Raw genomic sequence first — 22,145 nt, 5'->3', positions numbered from 1 at the left:
TTGGATGCCCACGAGCTGCCAGCAAGTTGTCCAGCCTGATGGACATGTCGATCAGTTGGTCCAGAGTGAGGGTGGTGTCTCGACAAGCTAGCTCCCTGTGGGCGTCCTCTCGCAGTCTACACTTATAGTGTCCATCAGGGCCCTGTCATTCCACCCTGCGCCGGCGGCCAGGGTAAGGAACTCCAGAGTGAAGTCCTGTGCGCTCCCCGTCTCCTGCCTCAGATGACACAGCCAATCACCAGAGGCGGGTGACCTCTGGGTAATGGTCCTCGCTGAGTCTGGACCCTCCCAGACCGCGTTGGCCGACTCCAGGGCTTTGCCCGAAAGGCAGGAGACGAGGACGTTGACACTCTCCTCTCCCGAGGGAGTCGGGTGAACGGTCGCCAGGTAAAGATCCAGCTGGAGCAGGAACCCCTTACACCCGGCAGCCATCCCATCGTACTCCCTCGGGAGCGCGAGCCGAATCCCGCTGGGGCCGGACAGCGCCAGAGAAGGTGGTGGTGCAGGCTGGAGAGTGGCTGAAGACGGGGTAGGGAGGCCGCTCCTCTCCCATCTCTCAATTCTCGACATCACTGGATCCATGGCCGTCCCCAGACTGTGTAGCACCGCTGTATGCTAGAGGACACGTTCCTCCATGGACGGAGAGGGCGCGTCCTCTCCTGCTGACTCCATGATTGTGGTGAAGGATTCTGTCAAAATCTCCCTAGGAGAGGTGGGTGTGGAGTCAGGCGCAGGAGAGAGCGAATTACAAGGAAGGGCGTTTATTACAAGTCCAAAGAACAGGAACAGGACCACAACAGTAGCCACAAAACAACAGGAACGCGGTCCAGAAAAAACACCTGTTCAACAGAACAAACCCGAAACGCAACCCAAACAAATGACAGCTAACAAACACTCCCGCACAAACCCAAGAGGGAAGGGCGAGATTAAATACCCCACTAATAACCTAAACTAGACACAGGTGCACAACCAGACAAAACCAAACAAAAGAGAAGGGATCGGTGGCAGCTAGTAGTCCAGCGACGACGAGCGCCGAGCGCGGCGTGAACCGGGAGAGGAGCCACCTTCGGTGGAAGTCGTGACACATATACAGTACGTTCGGAAAGTGTTGTTACGTTACAGCCTTATTCTAAAATGGATTCATTTCAGTTAAACCGAAATGGATGAAAATACCACCAAATGAAAGCTGACAGTCTGCACATTAATCTCATAGTCATGTATCATTTCAAATCCAAAGTGCTGGAGTACAGAGCCAAAACAACCAAACGTGTCCTGTCCCAATACTTTTGGAGCTCATGGAGTTTGTCAAATTTCTCAAGCTCAGTCAATTTGTTTGGGAATTATTGATAGATAGCAGTATTCATACATTGTCTTTAACTTGACCACTGAGGAACACTAAACACCACTTTGAAAGCCATTCTGGTGTGTCTTTTGCCTTAAAATGTGTGTAATTGTCCCACGGAAAAATGTAATGCTAACCCAGTGTCAGGCCTTCAAAGAACTAAGGCATGTTTTCCTCTAATTTTTCATCTTGGCTTTGCTCCTTTCATATTTATTTTGATCCCGACAAACTCCTCAGTCCCTTCTGGTGACAAGTCTACCCATAACATGATGCTGTCAGGGTTTTCCTCCTCTTCGTCTGAAGAGGAGAGGCGAGAAGGATCGGAGGACCAATATGCGGCGTCGTAAGTGTCCATGGTTCTTTTAATAAGAAATGCTCAACATGAACACAAGTGAATACAAAAACAATAAACGTGGACCGAACGAAACCCAAAACAGTACCGTGTGGTGAAAAACACAGACACGGAAACAAACACCCCAAACAAACAGTGAAACCCAGGCTACCTAAGTATGATTCTCAATCAGAGTCAACTAACGACACCTGCCTCTGATTGAGAACCATACTAGGCCGAAACATAGAAATCCCAAAATCATAGAAAAACAAACATTGACTGCCCACCCCAACTCACGCCCTGACCATACTAAATAATGACAAAACAAAGGAAATAAAGGTCAGAACGTGACAGATGCAGCCACTGTAAAACTTGAAAATACCAACAGTTTCACTCTGTGATGTGTTGTGTTGGATTTGCCACAACATTTATTATTTAGACACAAAAGTTCATTAATTTGTCATGTTGTCTTGCAATATTACTTAACTGCCATGTTGCAACCCAAATGGATGTTTTAGAATGGGTTATTTTTGAATAGGTCTACTACTTTTCACTTTGTCATTCAGGCCTGTAATGTGGAGTGAAGGCAATGGTGTTGATCCATGCAGAGTTTTCTATCAGCTCAGCCAATACACACTGTAGCTATTTTAAAATAATCTTTATCCTCATAGTGACATTCGTGAGTTTGCATTCACTTCCACAGCTCATTTAGGAAGGATTGCGAGATATTTTGAGCTTCTGATTGCAATTATACACAGTCCAGAGATGAATTACCATACTTGACCGAACTCAAGATATTCAGGGATTTGGGATTATTTATTCACCTCATCTGATCTAAAAGATCTCGCAGACATGCTTTAAAAGCTAATTTGTGGATCTGAGGTTTAATCATTGTTTGATATTCACTCTCCACTAACCTTTGACATTACAGAGATAGGGAAGTTGCTCTCAAATCCTGAGAACCACTACTTTTGCAAACAGTTGGACCGCATTCAAGAAATAAATAATAATAAATAATTATTAACCAATTGTGTGAATAATAACCCTGGCTTTCATCCGGCGCTTTTGGTGGCCTTCCATGGTTCATGATGTCGCCGCCTGCGCTGTGTGCACAAAATAAGACTCCGCGGCAAGCTCCGGATGGCCTTCTTCAAGCACTCCCTCTCACCGCCCATCATCCCATATCTCTCTGGACATTGTCGCAACCCCTATTACCCCTATTTACCAGCCTGTTCAACCTCTCTTTCATATCGTCTGAGATCCCCAAGGATTAGAAAGCTGCCGCAGTCATCCCCCTCTTCAAAGGGGGAGACACCCTGGACCCAAACTGTTACAGACCTATATCTATCCTGCCCTGCCTTTCTAAGGTCTTCGAAAGCCAAGTCAACAAACAGGTCACTGACCATCTCGAATCCCACCGTACCTTCTCCGCTGTGCAGTCTGGTTTCCGAGCCGGTCACGGGTGCACCTCAGCCACGCTCAAGGTACTGAACGATATCATAACCACCATCGATAAAAGACAGTACTGTGCAGCCGTCTTCATCGACCTTGCCAAGGCTTTCGACTCTGTCAATCACCATATTCTTATCGGCAGACTCAGTAGCCTCGGTTTTCGGATGACTGCCTTGCCTGGTTCACCAATTACTTTGCAGACAGAGTTCAGTGTGTCAAATCGGAGGGCATGCTGTCCGGTCCTCTGGCAGTCTCTACGGGGTGCCACAGGGTTCAATTCTCGGGCCGACTCTTTTCTCTGTATATATCAATGATGTTGCTCTTGCTGCGGGCGATTCCCTGATCCACCTCTACGCAGACGACACCATTCTATATACTTCCGGCCCGTCCTTGGACACTGTGCTATCTAACCTCCAAACGAGCTTCAATGCCATACAACACTCCTTCCGTGGCCTTCAACTGCTCTTAAACGCTAGTAAAACCAAATGCATGCTTTTCAACCGTTCGCTGCCTGCACCCGCACGCCTGACCAGCATCACCACCCTGGATGGTTCCGACCTTGAATATGTGGACATCTATAAGTACCTAGGTGTCTGGCTAGACTGTAAACTCTCCTTCCAGACTCATATCAAACATCTCCAATTGAAAATCAAATCAAGAGTCGGCTTTCTATTCCGCAACAAAGCCTCCTTCACTCACGCCGCCAAACTTACCCTAGTAAAACTGACTATCCTACCGATCCTCGACTTCGGCGATGTCATCTACAAAATTGCTTCCAACACTCTACTCAGCAAACGGGATGCAGTTTATCACAGTGCCATCTGTTTTGTCACTAAAGCACCTTATACCACCCACCACTGCGACTTGTATGCTCTAGTCGGCTGGCCCTCGCTACATATTCGTCGCCAGACCCACTGGCTCCAGGTCATCTACAAGTCCATGCTAGGTAAAGCTCCGCCTTATCTCAGTTCACTGGTCACATCCCTAAAGCCAACACCTCATTTGGCCGCCTTTCGTTCCAGTTCTCTGCTGCCTGTGACTGGAACGAATTGCAAAATCGCTGAAGTTGGAGACTTTTATCTCCCTCACCAACTTCAAACATCTGCTATCTGAGCAGCTAACCGATCGCAGCAGCTGTACAAAGTCTATTGGTAAATAGCCCACCCATTTTCACCTACCTCATCCCCATACTGTTTTTATTTATTTACTTTTCTGCTCTTTTGCACACCAATATCTCTACCTGTACATGACCATCTGATCATTTATCACTCCAGTGTTAATCTGCAAAATTGTAATTATTCGCCTACCTCCTCATGCCTTTTGCACACAATGTATATAGACTCCCCCTTTTTCTACTGTGTTATTGACTTGTTAATTGTTTACTCCATGTGTAACTCTGTGTTGTCTGTTCACACTGCTATGCTTTATCTTGGCCAGGTCGCAGTTGCAAATGAGAACTTGTTCTCAACTAGCCTACCTGGTTAAATAAAGGTGACATTTTTAAAAATTAAAAATTGTTACTGGTCTTTCTCTATCAGATGGCATTACCACGATCCTGACAGTGGTGGATAAGTCTTCTATCCACCCATTTTATTCCCCTTCCCAAGTTACCCTCAGCCAAGGAGACGGCTCAGCTCATGCTGCAGCACTTCTTCCATATCCATGGACTTCCGGTTGACTTGGTCTCCAATCGTGGTCCTCAGTTCTGGAAGGCATTCTGCACCCTCATTTGGTCTCGTGACAGCCTGTCCTCTGGTTTTCACCCCTAAACTAACAGTCAGTCGGAGCGAGCCAGTCAGGACTTGGAGACGGCTTTTCATTGCCTCGCCTCTGCCAACGCCACCACCTGGATCCAGCAACTTGTGTGGGTGGAATACGCCCGTAACACCCTTCCCTAATCGCCCTTCAAGTGTTACTTGGGATATCAGCCCCCGCTCTTTCCTGAGCAAGAGGAAGAAGTTAGCATACCCTCTGCCCCGATGTTCGTCCTCCGCTGTTGCCGTACCTGGAAGAGAGCCCGGAGTACCTGGAAGACCACATCTAGGTATCGGCGAACTACGAATCGCCTACGGACTGCTGATCCCCGCTATCGGCTCGTGCAGAAGGGACCAGCCCCTCCAGGTGGAGTCTCGTGAACTTCACCCCCGTTTCATCGCCCCTTTCCACATCTCTAAAATCCTTAGCCCCTCTGCTGTCCGTCTCCTGTTTCCACGCACCCTCCGTATACATTCCACGTTTCATGTGTCTAGGACTAAACCTCTGTCTCACAGCCCTTTGTCTCCTGTTTCCAATGAAAAACAATAATCTCCTTGGGAATAGACTTTTAGACAAGAGGTCATATATATATGACTGTGGCATCATATCACTGTACAAAATGGTTTATTCATATAGTTATTCATAATATAAAGTATATACTGGATATTATGCAACATAATCATTATTATAATTTGAATGATAGTTCAATGTAGAGTACCAATCGCTCTTAAAACAAAGCCTATACTCTTCAGTCGCTGGGGAGGAAAGGTAATAGATGCAGAGGTCCCATCAACTTACATGCCTGGAGGAATAAATAAAATATGTGTTTACAAGTCCATTAAAGACAAGACTATTGTCACGTTCTGACCTTTATTTCCTGTGTTTTGTATTTAGTTAGTATGGTCAGGGCGTGAGTTGGGTGGGCAGTCTATGTTTGTTTTTCTAGGTTTTGGGAATTTCTATGTTTCGGCCTAGTATGGTTCTCAATCAGAGGCAGGTGTCAGTAGTTGTCTCTGATTGAGAATCATACTTAGGTAGCCTGGGTTTCACTGTGTGTTTGTGGGTGATTGTTCCTGTCTCTGTGTGTGCACCAGATAGGACTGTTTTGAGTTTTCACATTTCTTGTTTTTTTGTTAGTTTGTTCATGTGTACCTTTACGCATTAAAAAAAGAACCATGGACAATTACCACGCCGCGTATTGGTCCTCTGATCCGTTTCGCCTCTCCTCTTCGGAAGAAGAGGAGGAAATTCATTACAACTATTGAATACTTTGACATATTATCTACGTGAAAGACCTATCATACGCACACATTCCTATTGGCCCAGATTCAAAAGCCCCCGCAATATAGGCTCAAATTTAAGCACTATTAAGGTCAATACTACCTGTGCACTTCATAGGCTACCAGTGTCTTTTTCTGAAAACCGGGAGCATATAGAAGGGGGTCTATCAAAATATTTCAGACCACCCAAACCGGTTTCTAAAACGAAATAAAGTAATTTTGAGTGTTTAATTCATACAACCCATACACGGTTGATCTGTATCTTTACATAGACAGTTGGGGTCCACAAACCACAATTACCCTTTAAGCAGGTGGTTACAACGTAGTTGACACCAAAGTTTCTGTGTGCAAATGAAAAGGTGTTGCGTTTTCAAACATGAAATACTTTGGTTTTCGAAGTGAAAGGCCAAACTAAATGTGTTCTACATGGTGATATTTATTTATGCCCATAGTCCGATAGATTCACATGTTTATTTTTTTTTTCATCAAAATTATCCTGGTTGAAAGGTCAAAATGTCATGATAAAATAGCAAATAGCTCAAGATGTAACAATTATTCGAGCGATGCACCTGTCCTTTTGGTGCATTTTCTCCACACGTACAACAACACTAAGGTATGAAAGTGTAAGGGAACTTCCACCTTTCACTTTTGGAATACCTTGCAGACTCGTTGTATAAAGGATCGACACAGGTTGGAGAATGGCAGAACTTGGGTGGCAGAACTGGTATTGTTCAGTCAGGAAGAACACTTTATCTCTTTATCCGTTCCGGAAAACTAACATTTTTTGTCGGAATTATACGAAGTAGTCTATCTTTCCGAAGTGCACCAACGTTGATTGCGGACAGACCGAGAACTACAGTAGACCTACGCTAAAATGGGTTCAATCAGCTTTTGGATGTGCTTGGTCATGACGATTTGCACCTGGAATAAAACCATCGGATGCACATGGATGAAGACACTGCCTCGGTCTCCGAGCATGTTCCAAGTGTTCAGCAACAACACCATAACGATGCTTAAGAAAATGGTAGGATATAGGGTCATGTTTATTCACTTGTTCCTGGTCATTGAGCTCTTGTCTTCTTTTCAACATTTCATGAGCTGCTATGTTTCATTTAAATGACCTGACTCCTTTTTGTACAGTAATAACGATGCAATATTTTGTTTATATTTTTGGGCATCTCAGGGTCATGAAGTCTCTCGAGGACCTCAGATCACTTTCCCTGACAAACAATACAGACAAGTCAATAATTTCAAGGTAAGAAATATGCATAAAAATGTTTCGTACTATCCATAACTTTTTTTTCTAAGAGTGGATTAAACACTGAATTCGGGAAGTATTCAGACCCCTTCACATTTTCCACATTTTGTTATGTTACAGACCATTTCTAAAATTGATTGCAAATAAATAAAAAATCATCATCAATGTACACACAATATCCCATAATGAAGAAGCAAAAACAGTTTTTGATTTTCATAAATTAGCGAAAATGTCGAAAAACATGTTTTGGCTTGGTCGTTATGAGTTATTGTCTTTAGATTGATGAATGAAATCATATTTATTACATTTGAAAATAAGGCTGTAACGTAACAAAATGTACAGATATTTAAGTGTTCTGAACACTTTCCGAATGCACTGTATATAATTAGGTTATAACGAATTTACAAAATTGCTATAATGTTTTTGTTATTTTCCATCAATTCATAAGGCATACACTAATTCAAATCACTCTTCTTCTAGGCTGACGAACAGATTGCCTTCATTTCGCATACTCTGAACGCTATAAATAAATTGTATAGCAGTGGTAAATATGAGTCCCCCGCCTGGGACCAGAAAGGAGTTGACAAGTTTATGAATGACCTCTATCGCCAGACCTCGGAGCTGGATCAATGCGTATGTCATTTGTGATTTTCGCCTCTTAAAACATTAATGCAAAAAGGAAAACATTATACTATCCTTCTTGATTATAATATAAGTAGTTACATGTTATTCAAAACATAATATTAAATTAATGATTTGTTATTTATCCTAACAGGTAAAGGCTATGAAAACTAGACTATCAAAATCTGTCAACAGAGTGAACAAAAAGATGAGCCTTCACTTCAAGTTCCTGAAGCATTACTTGAAACGCGAGGTAGGTTGATCCATTTGTCTTACAAAGAGAGTACATTCACCAAATCTGGATGTATTTATGTGATGATACAACATGTGTCTATTCTCAAATCTTAACAAGTGTATTTCATTTATGCAGGATTACAGCGCAAGCGGCTGGGAAGACATAAGGACAGTGGTGCTGGCACACCTCCAAAGACTAGACACAACATTAAGTAGCCAATGAGCGTTATGTGTGTGTTGTGTACATATTTGTTATTTATATATCTATTTATCTATTCATATTTCTAACTATTTTTTTACATGTTTACTCGTTTGTTTTTTTAACGTATTAATTTATTTTGTAGTCATGTATTCACAACTCCGAGGAGTTAATCATTTTTTCATTATGAATAATGATGTGATTGACTAAGGCTATACATAGCCTAATGTATCAATGTTTCCGTGCATTTTTTTTGTATTCATGAAGGCCATTGCAGACTGTATTTATTATTGCAATCTGATAGGAAATGTTTGTTATTGTAATAATAAAATATATTATAATTAAATAAATGTGTCCTCTACAGCTGTAATCTTTTTTAATCAACTCAATTGTAATTTATCCCATACACACATTTAGCAGATGTTTTAACGGCTGTAGCTATATGCTTGTTTTTCTAGCTCTAACACTGCAGTAATATCTGACAATACAAAACAATACACACAAATCTAAAAGAAAATGAATGGACATAAGAAACATAGAAATATGTCGGAGTCCGGAGTATATATACACAGTACCAGTCAAAAGTTTGGACACACCTCAGGGTTTTTCTTTATCTTTACTATTTTCTACATTGCAGAATAATAGTGAAGACATCAACACTATGAAATAACACATATGGAATCATGTAGTAACCAAAAAATTGTTAAACAAATCCAAATATATGTTATATTTGAAATTCTTCAAAGTATACACCCAGCTTGGATGTCAGCTTTGCACATTCTTGGCATTCTCTGAACCAGCTTCAGGAGGTAGTCACCTGGAATGCATTTCAATTAACAGGTGGTCCTTGTTCAAAGTTAATTTGTGGAATGTCTTTCCTTCTTAATGTATTTTAGCCAATCAGTTGTGTTGTGACAAGGTAGGGGTGGTATACAAAAGATAGCACTATTTTCTAAAATACCAAGTCCATATTTCTGTCAGGAACAGCTCAAATAAGCAAAGAGAAGTGACAGTCCATCATTACTTTAAGACATAAATGTCAGTCAATGCGGGAAATTTCAAGAACATTGAATGTTTCTTCAAGTGCAGTTTCAAAAACCATCAAGCGCTATGATGAAACTGGCTCTCATGAGGACAACCACAGGAAAGAAAGACACAGAGTTACATCTGCTGCAGAGGAGAAGTTCATTAGAGGTACCAGCTTCAGAAATTGCAGCCCAAATAAATGCTTCACAGAGTTCAAGTAACAGACACATCTCAACATCAAGTGTTCAGGGGAGACTGCTAGAGTCAGTCCTTAATGGTCGAATTGCTGCAGAGGAAACACTACATATTCCCAATTCGATATGTCGGCCAAAGGTGTCTATGATTACTGGGGAGAAGACTGGAACTGATGACATTGCACAACTTGCGAAAATGCGTCCAACACAGGCGTGTCATGTGACGTAAGAAGACGTTTCAGCACCATTGACAGGTATCACTACTAGCGCAAAAACCCATGAAGACGTCAGCGACTTCAACACTTTGAACATAGTCACACGGCAAAGACTCTACCAGTGGTTCTGTGTTGTGGCCGTAGCCCTGTTGCTACTGTTATTGTCCTGCTTACTAGGGTACCAATTCCCCTAAACCCTTAACTTAAATTTGTAAAACTATATGTGATGGGAAATATAGCTCTCTGACTCTTTGGTATCACGTTTCAAGTGTCACTATTATGAATCCTCATGGCTGGTCCTATTAAGGCTATATAGAATAACACCAAGGCCCGTATTTATAAAGCATCTCAGAGAGTTGGAGTGAATAAATGCAGCAGAATAATTAGGCTACATCTTTAATTTCAGCCTATAACATGACATTTCAATATGATTCCACCCATGACATTTTATCAAGACCCTGATGGAACAGGTGTTTTCGAACTGGGTTGGAACAAAAGCCTGCACCTTCTCCTGCTGGTCTCCAGGACCGTGCAGACAGTTTTGGTGACCACTTCCCTAAAGTATATGATCTTTACAGTTGAACAGGATTTGAATACTATGGATTAATCCCAATATTATATAGAAAAGGGGAGAAATGAACCAATGCCAAGATTTGACTTGCATAGTCAAAAACGTGCATAGCACTATGACACACACACACACACACACACTCACACACACACACACACACACACACACACACACACACACACACACACACACACACACACACACACACACACACACACACACACACACACACACACACACACACACACACACACACACACACACACACGGGCGATTGGAAGTGATGCAGACAAATACATTGATGGAAGCTACAATCTATCTGCAATATTAAAGCTGATCTACCCCATAAAATATTTTATTTATAAAAAATGTAAAAAGATAGAATAGCCCTGTCAAAAAGATTGACTCTTTAGGGAAAATATCCCTGATATCGTAGCCTATACCAAGGTACTTTTGTCACATATTATTTTTCATTTTCCCCGTGTAAAAAAAACGACAAATAGAAAGTTCAAACAAAATATGTTGTCGTTGCTTGTCAACATTGCACCCCAGCTGACAACAGTAAGGTGAAAGTTGGTTACGTCATCATGAAAATGAAAGTTGAGAGATGTGGGTATTGACTCTGACGTTCCCCATTCACTTTTCAGATGTAGCGCAACAGCAGAAGACTACGGAACAATTGTTCGGACTAACTTTGAACGAAAACCACTAAATTAATGTCTTATATGGCTATATTTCTTAAGAAGTGTGGGTTTTATTTCGACTTCGACGATATTGTTATCGGAATTTTTTTTCGGTTCAAGCGAAGTTATTAGCAGTTGAAAGCAAAGCTCGCGAATAGCCTATAGTCGCTATAGTAATAGTCTAGCCGATAACTAAAAGGGATAAATTCATTTTGTGGTTCAATTATAATTTAAACTGATTTCAAGGAGAATGTGTAGAGATTTACTTGATTTTTTTCGTCCAGGAGACGGAGCAGGCATGGAATTCCAATTGCTGCATGCGCTAGTCTGGAAAATGGAAGTCCCCGCCTCCGGTAGGTTGATCGGTGGGAAATTCTCCATACAGTTTTCCCTTTCCCAATTCCAGAAAAAACTACTTAATTAACACAATTAATATGTTCAAACTCATATGGAAAACTAATAGCGAAACAAACTGCTATTTACAATGTATACAATGCAGGGTTGGACGTGTATTTTTCTTATTATTTGCAGTATGCAGAGCGTGTGTCATTGCTGTGACTGGATCCCACACCACTACGGTCACTTGAGCGCAGAATACCTTTCCCTGCTGGACCAGATGGTGAGTTATCAGCACACTGTAAGAGGAGACTGAATGCATGTACTAAGGACAGCAAAAACAACCAACCAAGCAAAATAGTAATGTGTTTCATGTTTAGCATCTGTGTTAGAAAACTGTTAGTCTATATTTGAAAATAAATAGTAAAAGGGCTGAAATTACAGCCTCGAGGACGACCTGGAGGGCGAGGCGCAGGGCGATCCGGATGGAGGCGGTGGAACTCACCTAGCAGAGATGGGTCCAGATCAGAAACTTTTTCCTCTGGCACCCGTAGTGCCGGAAGCCATGTGTAAACAGTGCCTCCGCAGTTTGTAGGGCCGCAGGAAAGCCGGGCAAAGGGAGGAGATGGCAGGACTTAGATAACCGATCCACAACGACCAGGATCGTGGTGTTCCCCCTGTGATGGAGGAAGATCGGTGAGGAAGTCCACAGACAGGTGTGACCAAGGCCGCTGTGGAACGGGGGCTGTAAACTTCCCTCTGGACAGGTGTCTAGGAGCCTTACACTGGGCGCACACACCGAACAGGAGGAAACATAAACCCTCACGTCTTTGGCCAAGGTGGGCCACCAGTACTTCCCCCTAAGACGCTGCAACGTCCTCTCGATCCCCGGATGACCAGAGGAGGGTAGCTTGTGGGCCCACCTGATCGATCTATCGCGAACACCAAGTGGGACATACCTCCGACCAGCTGGACACTGTGCTGGAGTGGGTCCTAACCATGAAGCCTGCTCGATTTCCATGTCCACCTCCCATACCACCGGTGCCACCAGACAAGAAGTCGGAAGTATGGGGGTGGGATCGATGGACCACTCCTCGGTATCGTTGAGACGGGACAGTGCGTCAGTGAACCTGGTCTGTAAGAGATGGTGAAACAAAAGCTGGTGAAAAACATTGCCCACCTTGCCTGACAAGGATTCAGTCTCCTCTCTGCCCAGATGTACTCCAGATTACGGTGGTCAGTCCAGATGAGAAAAGAGTGTTTCTCCCCCTCAAGCCAATGTCTCCACACCTTCAGAGCTTTTACCACCAGCTTTTACCGCTACTCCCAGTCCCCCACATCATAGTTTCGCTCTGCCGGACTGAGCTTCCTAGAGAAGAAAGTGCAGGGGCGAAGCTTCGGGGGCGTGCCCAAGGACTGTGATAGCATGATGCCAACACCAGCCTCGGACGCGTCCACCTCCACTATGAATGCCAAAGAGGGGTCAGGATGCGCCAATACGGGAGCATCGGTAAACAACGCCTTCAGACGACCAAAGACCATGTCCGCCTCCGCCGCCCACCGTAAACGCACAGGCCCCCCCTTCAGCAGTGAGGTAATGGGAGCAGCCACCTAACCAAAACCCCGGATAAACCTCCGGTAGTAATTGTCAAACCCTAAAAACCGCTGCACCTCCTTTACTGTGGTCGGAGTCAGCCAATTACGCACGGCCGCAATGCGATGAGAGGTAGCGGGTAACTGAACCCCACTGTAATGGAATTTAGACCTCTGTAGTCTATACACGGACGCAGACCTCAAGCCTTCTTCTTCACAAAAAAATTAACTCAAGGAGGCGGGTTACGTGGAGGGCCGAATGTACCCCTGTCCCAGAGATTCGGTGACATATGTCTCCATAGCCACCATCTCGTCCTGTGACAGGGGATACACATGACTCCTGGGAAGTGTGGAGTTCACCTGGAGGTTTATCGCACAATCCCCTCGTCGATGATATGGTAATTGGGTCGACCTCTTTTCACATTTAGCGATAGCCAAATCGGCATATTCAGGGGGAAGCCGCATGGTGGAGACTTGGTCTGGACTCTCCACCGTCGTCGCACTGATGGAAACTCCCACACACCTACCTGAGCACTCATATGACCATCCCTCATGAGCCCCCTGTTTCCACAAAATTTTAGGATTGTGATAAGCCAACCAGGGAATCCCCAGCACCGGTGGAAACGCAGGAGAATCAATGAGGAAGAGACTAATCCGCTCCTCATGACCCCCCTTCGTCACCATGTCCAGTGGAACCGTGGCCTCTCTGACCAGCCCTGACCCTAATGGTCGACTATGTAGGGCATGCACGGGGAAGGGTTGGTCCATCTGAACCAAGGGAATCCCTAACTTAAGCGCAAACCCGGGGTCCATAAAACTTCCCACTGCGCCTGAATCTACTAGCGCCTTATGCTGGGAATGAGGGGAAAACTCAAGAAAGGAAATCAACACATACAAATGACCATCAGGGAGCTCGGGTGATCCTGGTGCTGACTCACCTGAGGTGTCGGAGCAGTGCTCTGTCTGCCCTCTTGACTCCCAGACGAGCTCCTCCAACACCGGTCAGAAGTTTGCCCTCTCCGACCACAACTGGTGCAGGAGGAGGTTTCACGCTCTGACCGTAGATTGCTTTGTATGTTTCTATTTTTAGTTTGGTCAGGGTGTAATGTGGGTGGGTATTCTATGTCGTAGGTCGAGGTTTTCTTTTTCTATGTGTTTGGCCTGGTATGGTTCTCAATCTGAGGCAGCTGTCTATCGTTGTCTCTGATTGAGAGCAAGACTTAGGTAGCCTGTTTTCCCATTTTGATTTGTGGGTGATTATTTTCCGTTTCAGTGTTTTCACCATACGGGACTATTTCGGTTTTCCTTTATTCTTTTGTTTGTTTGTATTCAGTGTTCAGTTTATTAAAGGCATCATGAACACGTACCACGCTGCGCTTTGGTCTACTCCGTCTTCCACCAACGACAGCCGTTACAGGAGGCTCCTCCTCCGGTCGCCCTAGCTGCATCACCCCCTAACTCCATGGGTGTTGGAGTGGGAGGGCTGGACGGTGGAATGAACAGAACCCTATTTGGATGCCCACGAGCTGCCAGCAAGTTGTCCAGCCTGATGGACATGTCGATCAGTTGGTCCAGAGTGAGGGTGGTGTCTCGACAAGCTAGCTCCCTGTGGGCGTCCTCTCGCAGTCTACACTTATAGTGTCCATCAGGGCCCTGTCATTCCACCCTGCGCCGGCGGCCAGGGTAAGGAACTCCAGAGTGAAGTCCTGTGCGCTCCCCGTCTCCTGCCTCAGATGACACAGCCAATCACCAGAGGCGGGTGACCTCTGGGTAATGGTCCCTCGCTGAGTCTGGACCCTCCCAGACCGCGTTGGCCGACTCCAGGGCTTTGCCCGAAAGGCAGGAGACGAGGACGTTGACACTCTCCTCTCCCGAGGGAGTCGGGTGAACGGTCGCCAGGTAAAGATCCAGCTGGAGCAGGAACCCCTTACACCCGGCAGCCATCCCATCGTACTCCCTCGGGAGCGCGAGCCGAATCCCGCTGGGGCCGGACAGCGCCAGAGAAGGTGGTGGTGCAGGCTGGAGAGTGGCTGAAGACGGGGTAGGGAGGCCGCTCCTCTCCCATCTCTCAATTCTCGACATCACTGGATCCATGGCCGTCCCCAGACGGTGTAGCACCGCTGTATGCTAGAGGACACGTTCCTCCATGGACGGAGAGGGCGCGTCCTCTCCTGCTGACTCCATGATTGTGGTGAAGGATTCTGTCAAAATCTCCCTAGGAGAGGTGGGTGTGGAGTCAGGCGCAGGAGAGAGCGAATTACAAGGAAGGGCGTTTATTACAAGTCCAAAGAACAGGAACAGGACCACAACAGTAGCCACAAAACAACAGGAACGCGGTCCAGAAAAAACACCTGTTCAACAGAACAAACCCGAAACGCAACCCAAACAAATGACAGCTAACAAACACTCCCGCACAAACCCAAGAGGGAAGGGCGAGATTAAATACCCCACTAATAACCTAAACTAGACACAGGTGCACAACCAGACAAAACCAAACAAAAAAGAGAAGGGATCGGTGGCAGCTAGTAGTCCAGCGACGACGAGCGCCGAGCGCGGCGTGAACCGGGAGAGGAGCCACCTTCGGTGGAAGTCGTGACACATATACAGTACGTTCGGAAAGTGTTGTTACGTTACAGCCTTATTCTAAAATGGATTAATTTCAGTTAAACCGAAATGGATGAAAATACCACCAAATGAAAGCTGACAGTCTGCACATTAACCTCATAGTCATGTATCATTTCAAATCCAAAGTGCTGGAGTACAGAGCCAAAACAACCAAACGTGTCCTGTCCCAATACTTTTGGAGCTCATGGAGTTTGTCAAATTTCTCAAGCTCAGTCAATTTGTTTGGGAATTATTGATAGATAGCAGTATTCATACATTGTCTTTAACTTGACCACTGAGGAACACTAAACACCACTTTGAAAGCCATTCTGGTGTGTCTTTTGCCTTAAAATGTGTGTAATTGTCCCACGGAAAAATGTAATGCTAACCCAGTGTCAGGCCTTCAAAGAACTAAGGCATGTTTTCCTCTAATTTTTCATCTTGGCTTTGCTCCTTTCATATTTATTTTGATCCCGACAAACTCCTCAGTCCCTTCTGGTGACAAGTCTACCCATAACATGATGCTGTCAGGGTTTTCCTCCTCTTCGTCTGAAGAGGAGAGGCGAGAAGGATCGGAGGACCAATATGCGGCGTCGTAAGTGTCCATGGTTCTTTTAATAAGAAATGCTCAACATGAACACAACTGAATACAAAAACAATAAACGTGGACCGAACGAAACCCAAAACAGTACCGTGTGGTGAAAAACACAGACACGGAAACAAACACCCCCAAACAAACAGTGAAACCCAGGCTACCTAAGTATGATTCTCAATCAGAGTCAACCAACAACACCTGCCTCTGATTGAGAACCATACTAGGCCGAAACATAGAAATCCCAAAATCATAGAAAAACAAACATTGACTGCCCACCCCAACTCACGCCCTGACCATACTAAATAATGACAAAACAAAGGAAATAAAGGTCAGAACGTGACAGATGCAGCCACTGTAAAACTTGAAAATACCAACAGTTTCACTCTGTGATGTGTTGTGTTGGATTTGCCACAACATTTATTATTTAGACACAAAAGTTCATTAATTTGTCATGTTGTCTTGCAATATTACTTAACTGCAATGTTGCAACCCAAATGGATGTTTTAGAATGGGTTATTTTTGAATAGGTCTACTACTTTTCACTTTGTCATTCAGGCCTGTAATGTGGAGTGAAGGCAATGGTGTTGATCCATGCAGAGTTTTCTATCAGCTCAGCCAATACACACTGTAGCTATTTTAAAATAATCTTTATCCTCATAGTGACATTCGTGAGTTTGCATTCACTTCCACAGCTCATTTAGGAAGGATTGCGAGATATTTTGAGCTTCTGATTGCAATTATACACAGTCCAGAGATGAATTACCATACTTGACCGAACTCAAGATATTCAGGGATTTGGGATTATTTATTCACCTCATCTGATCTAAAAGATCTCGCAGACATGCTTTAAAAGCTAATTTGTGGATCTGAGGTTTAATCATTGTTTGATATTCACTCTCCACTAACCTTTGACATTACAGAGATAGGGAAGTTGCTCTCAAATCCTGAGAACCACTACTTTTGCAAACAGTTGGACCGCATTCAAGAAATAAATAATAATAAATAATTATTAACCAATTGTGTGAATAACAACCCTGGCTTTCATCCGGCGCTTTTGGTGGCCTTCCATGGTTCATGATGTCGCCGCCTGCGCTGTGTGCACAAAATAAGACTCCGCGGCAAGCTCCGGATGGCCTTCTTCAAGCACTCCCTCTCACCGCCCATCATCCCATATCTCTCTGGACATTGTCGCAACCCCTATTACCCCTATTTACCAGCCTGTTCAACCTCTCTTTCATATCGTCTGAGATCCCCAAGGATTAGAAAGCTGCCGCAGTCATCCCCCTCTTCAAAGGGGGAGACACCCTGGACCCAAACTGTTACAGACCTATATCTATCCTGCCCTGCCTTTCTAAGGTCTTCGAAAGCCAAGTCAACAAACAGGTCACTGACCATCTCGAATCCCACCGTACCTTCTCCGCTGTGCAGTCTGGTTTCCGAGCCGGTCACGGGTGCACCTCAGCCACGCTCAAGGTACTGAACGATATCATAACCACCATCGATAAAAGACAGTACTGTGCAGCCGTCTTCATCGACCTTGCCAAGGCTTTCGACTCTGTCAATCACCATATTCTTATCGGCAGACTCAGTAGCCTCGGTTTTCGGATGACTGCCTTGCCTGGTTCACCAATTACTTTGCAGACAGAGTTCAGTGTGTCAAATCGGAGGGCATGCTGTCCGGTCCTCTGGCAGTCTCTACGGGGTGCCACAGGGTTCAATTCTCGGGCCGACTCTTTTCTCTGTATATATCAATGATGTTGCTCTTGCTGCGGGCGATTCCCTGATCCACCTCTACGCAGACGACACCATTCTATATACTTCCGGCCCGTCCTTGGACACTGTGCTATCTAACCTCCAAACGAGCTTCAATGCCATACAACACTCCTTCCGTGGCCTTCAACTGCTCTTAAACGCTAGTAAAACCAAATGCATGCTTTTCAACCGTTCGCTGCCTGCACCCGCACGCCTGACCAGCATCACCACCCTGGATGGTTCCGACCTTGAATATGTGGACATCTATAAGTACCTAGGTGTCTGGCTAGACTGTAAACTCTCCTTCCAGACTCATATCAAACATCTCCAATTGAAAATCAAATCAAGAGTCGGCTTTCTATTCCGCAACAAAGCCTCCTTCACTCACGCCGCCAAACTTACCCTAGTAAAACTGACTATCCTACCGATCCTCGACTTCGGCGATGTCATCTACAAAATTGCTTCCAACACTCTACTCAGCAAACGGGATGCAGTTTATCACAGTGCCATCTGTTTTGTCACTAAAGCACCTTATACCACCCACCACTGCGACTTGTATGCTCTAGTCGGCTGGCCCTCGCTACATATTCGTCGCCAGACCCACTGGCTCCAGGTCATCTACAAGTCCATGCTAGGTAAAGCTCCGCCTTATCTCAGTTCACTGGTCACATCCCTAAAGCCAACACCTCATTTGGCCGCCTTTCGTTCCAGTTCTCTGCTGCCTGTGACTGGAACGAATTGCAAAAATCGCTGAAGTTGGAGACTTTTATCTCCCTCACCAACTTCAAACATCTGCTATCTGAGCAGCTAACCGATCGCAGCAGCTGTACAAAGTCTATTGGTAAATAGCCCACCCATTTTCACCTACCTCATCCCCATACTGTTTTTATTTATTTACTTTTCTGCTCTTTTGCACACCAATATCTCTACCTGTACATGACCATCTGATCATTTATCACTCCAGTGTTAATCTGCAAAATTGTAATTATTCGCCTACCTCCTCATGCCTTTTGCACACAATGTATATAGACTCCCCCTTTTTTCTACTGTGTTATTGACTTGTTAATTGTTTACTCCATGTGTAACTCTGTGTTGTCTGTTCACACTGCTATGCTTTATCTTGGCCAGGTCGCAGTTGCAAATGAGAACTTGTTCTCAACTAGCCTACCTGGTTAAATAAAGGTGAAATTTTTTAAAAATTAAAAATTGTTACTGGTCTTTCTCTATCAGATGGCATTACCACGATCCTGACAGTGGTGGATAAGTCTTCTATCCACCCATTTTATTCCCCTTCCCAAGTTACCCTCAGCCAAGGAGACGGCTCAGCTCATGCTGCAGCACTTCTTCCATATCCATGGACTTCCGGTTGACTTGGTCTCCAATCGTGGTCCTCAGTTCTGGAAGGCATTCTGCACCCTCATTTGGTCTCGTGACAGCCTGTCCTCTGGTTTTCACCCCTAAACTAACAGTCAGTCGGAGCGAGCCAGTCAGGACTTGGAGACGGCTTTTCATTGCCTCGCCTCTGCCAACGCCACCACCTGGATCCAGCAACTTGTGTGGGTGGAATACGCCCGTAACACCCTTCCCTAATCGCCCTTCAAGTGTTACTTGGGATATCAGCCCCCGCTCTTTCCTGAGCAAGAGGAAGAAGTTAGCATACCCTCTGCCCCGATGTTCGTCCTCCGCTGTTGCCGTACCTGGAAGAGAGCCCGGAGTACCTGGAAGACCACCTCTAGGTATCGGCGAACTACGAATCGCCTACGGACTGCTGATCCCCGCTATCGGCTCGTGCAGAAGGGACCAGCCCCTCCAGGTGGAGTCTCGTGAACTTTACCCCCGTTTCATCGCCCCTTTCCACATCTCTAAAATCCTTAGCCCCTCTGCTGTCCGTCTCCTGTTTCCACGCACCCTCCGTATACATTCCACGTTTCATGTGTCTAGGACTAAACCTCTGTCTCACAGCCCTTTGTCTCCTGTTTCCAATGAAAAACAATAATCTCCTTGGGAATAGACTTTTAGACAAGAGGTCATATATATGACTGTGGCATCATATCACTGTACAAAATGGTTTATTCATATAGTTATTCATAATATAAAGTATATACTGGATATTATGCAACATAATCATTATTATAATTTGAATGATAGTTCAGTGTAGAGTACCAATCGCTCTTAAAACAAAGCCTATACTCTTCAGTCGCTGGGGAGGAAAGGTAATAGATGCAGAGATCCCATCAACTTACATGACTGGAGGAATAAATAAAATATGTGTTTACAAGTCCATTAAAGACAAGACTTTTGAATACTTTGACATATTATCTACGTGAAAGACCTATCATACGCACACATTCCTATTGGCCCAGATTCAAAAGCCCCCGCAATATAGGCTCAAATTTAAGCACTATTAAGGTCAATACTACCTGTGCACTTCATAGGCTACCAGTGTCTTTTTCTGAAAACCGGGAGCATATAGAAGGGGGTCTATCAAAATATTTCAGACCACCCAAACCGGTTTCTAAAACGAAATAACGTCATTTTGAGTGTTTAATTCATACAACCCATACACGGTTGATCTGTATCTTTACATAGACAGTTGGGGTCCACAAACCACAATTACCCTTTAAGCAGGTGGTTACAACGTAGTTGACACCAAAGTTTCTGTGTGCAAATGAAAAGGTGTTGCGTTTTCAAACATGAAATACTTTGGTTTTCGAAGTGAAAGGCCAAACTAAATGTGTTCTACATGGTGATATTTATTTATGCCCATAGTCCGATAGATTCACATGTTTATTTTTTTTTCATCAAAATTATCCTGGTTGAAAGGTCAAAATGTCATGATAAAATAGCAAATAGCTCAAGATGTAACAATTATTCGAGCGATGCACCTGTCCTTTTGGTGCATTTTCTCCACACGTACAACAACACTCAGGTATGAAAGTGTAAGGGAACTTCCACCTTTCACTTTTGGAATACCTTGCAGACTCGTTGTATAAAGGATCGACACAGGTTGGAGAATGGCAGAACTTGGGTGGCAGAACTGGTATTGTTCAGTCAGGAAGAACACTTTATCTCTTTATCCGTTCCGGAAAACTAACATTTTTTGTCGGAATTATACGAAGTAGTCTATCTTTCGGAAGTGCACCAACGTTGATTGCGGACAGACCGAGAACTACAGTAGACCTACGCTAAAATGGGTTCAATCAGCTTTTGGATGTGCTTGGTCATGACGATTTGCACCTGGAATAAAACCATCGGATGCACATGGATGAAGACACTGCCTCGGTCTCCGAGCATGTTCCAAGTGTTCAGCAACAACACCATAACGATGCTTAAGAAAATGGTAGGATATAGGGTCATGTTTATTCACTTGTTCCTGGTCATTGAGCTCTTGTCTTCTTTTCAACATTTCATGAGCTGCTATGTTTCATTTAAATGACCTGACTCCTTTTTGTACAGTGATAACGATGCAATATTTTGTTTATATTGTTTGGCATCTCAGGGTCATGAAGTCTCTCGAGGACCTCAGATCACTTTCCCTGACAAACAATACAGACAAGTCAATAATTTCAAGGTAAGAAATATGCATAAAAAATGTTTCGTACTATCCATAACTTTTTTTTCTAAGAGTGGATTAAACACTGAATTCGGGAAGTATTAAGACCCCTTCACATTTTCCACATTTTGTTATGTTACAGACCATTTATAAAATTGATTGCAAATAAATAAAAAATCATCATCAATGTACACACAATATCCCATCAATTCATAAGGCATACACTAATACAAATCACTCTTCTTCTAGGCTGACGAACAGATTGCCTTCATTTCGCATACTCTGAACGCTATAAAGAAATTGTATAGCAGTGGTAAATATGAGTCCACCGCCTGGGACCAGAAAGGAGTTGACAAGTTTATGAATGACCTCTATCGCCAGACCTCGGAGCTGGATCAATGCGTATGTCATTTGTGATTTTCGCCTCTTAAAACATTAATGCAAAAAGGAAAACATTATACTATACTTCTTGATTATAATATAAGTAGTTACATGTTATTCAAAACATAATATTAAATGAATGATTTGTTATTTATCCTAACAGGTAAAGG

At 44.2% G+C, this 22,145-nt stretch overlaps 1 protein-coding gene and 1 long non-coding RNA gene across 5 annotated transcripts in view; both read left to right on the top strand.

Moving 5' to 3' along the window:
- Window positions 1-22,145, top strand: part of LOC118384764 (interferon a3-like) — a 47,855-nt gene that overhangs the window by 25,143 nt on the left and 567 nt on the right. For 2 of the 4 annotated variants that reach the window (XM_052518600.1, XM_052518598.1), the window contains exons 3-6: window positions 7,344-7,415; window positions 7,899-8,051; window positions 8,194-8,292; window positions 8,410-8,736. In XM_052518600.1, coding sequence (XP_052374560.1) covers window positions 7,344-7,415; window positions 7,899-8,051; window positions 8,194-8,292; window positions 8,410-8,496 — 411 coding nt within the window. In that variant the 3' untranslated portion in view covers window positions 8,497-8,736. Of the gene's footprint in view, window positions 1-5,531; window positions 7,185-7,343; window positions 7,416-7,898; window positions 8,052-8,193; window positions 8,293-8,409; window positions 8,737-22,145 lie in introns of those variants that run through there. The other 2 variants (XM_035771503.2, XM_052518597.1) reach the window with 2 other exon arrangements.
- On the top strand, window positions 11,137-21,984 carry LOC118381544 (uncharacterized). Its single transcript, XR_008136454.1, has 4 exons — window positions 11,137-11,514; window positions 11,693-11,780; window positions 21,541-21,612; window positions 21,844-21,984. It is a non-coding gene; the product is annotated as an uncharacterized LOC118381544 (long non-coding RNA).

The sequence above is a fragment of the Oncorhynchus keta genome, chromosome 5 (genome assembly GCF_023373465.1).
Source record: "Oncorhynchus keta strain PuntledgeMale-10-30-2019 chromosome 5, Oket_V2, whole genome shotgun sequence".
Classification (NCBI taxonomy): Eukaryota; Metazoa; Chordata; class Actinopteri; order Salmoniformes; family Salmonidae; genus Oncorhynchus; species Oncorhynchus keta.
The sequence above is the reverse complement of the archived record's forward strand: the minus strand, read 5'-3'. Positions and strand labels throughout refer to the sequence as shown.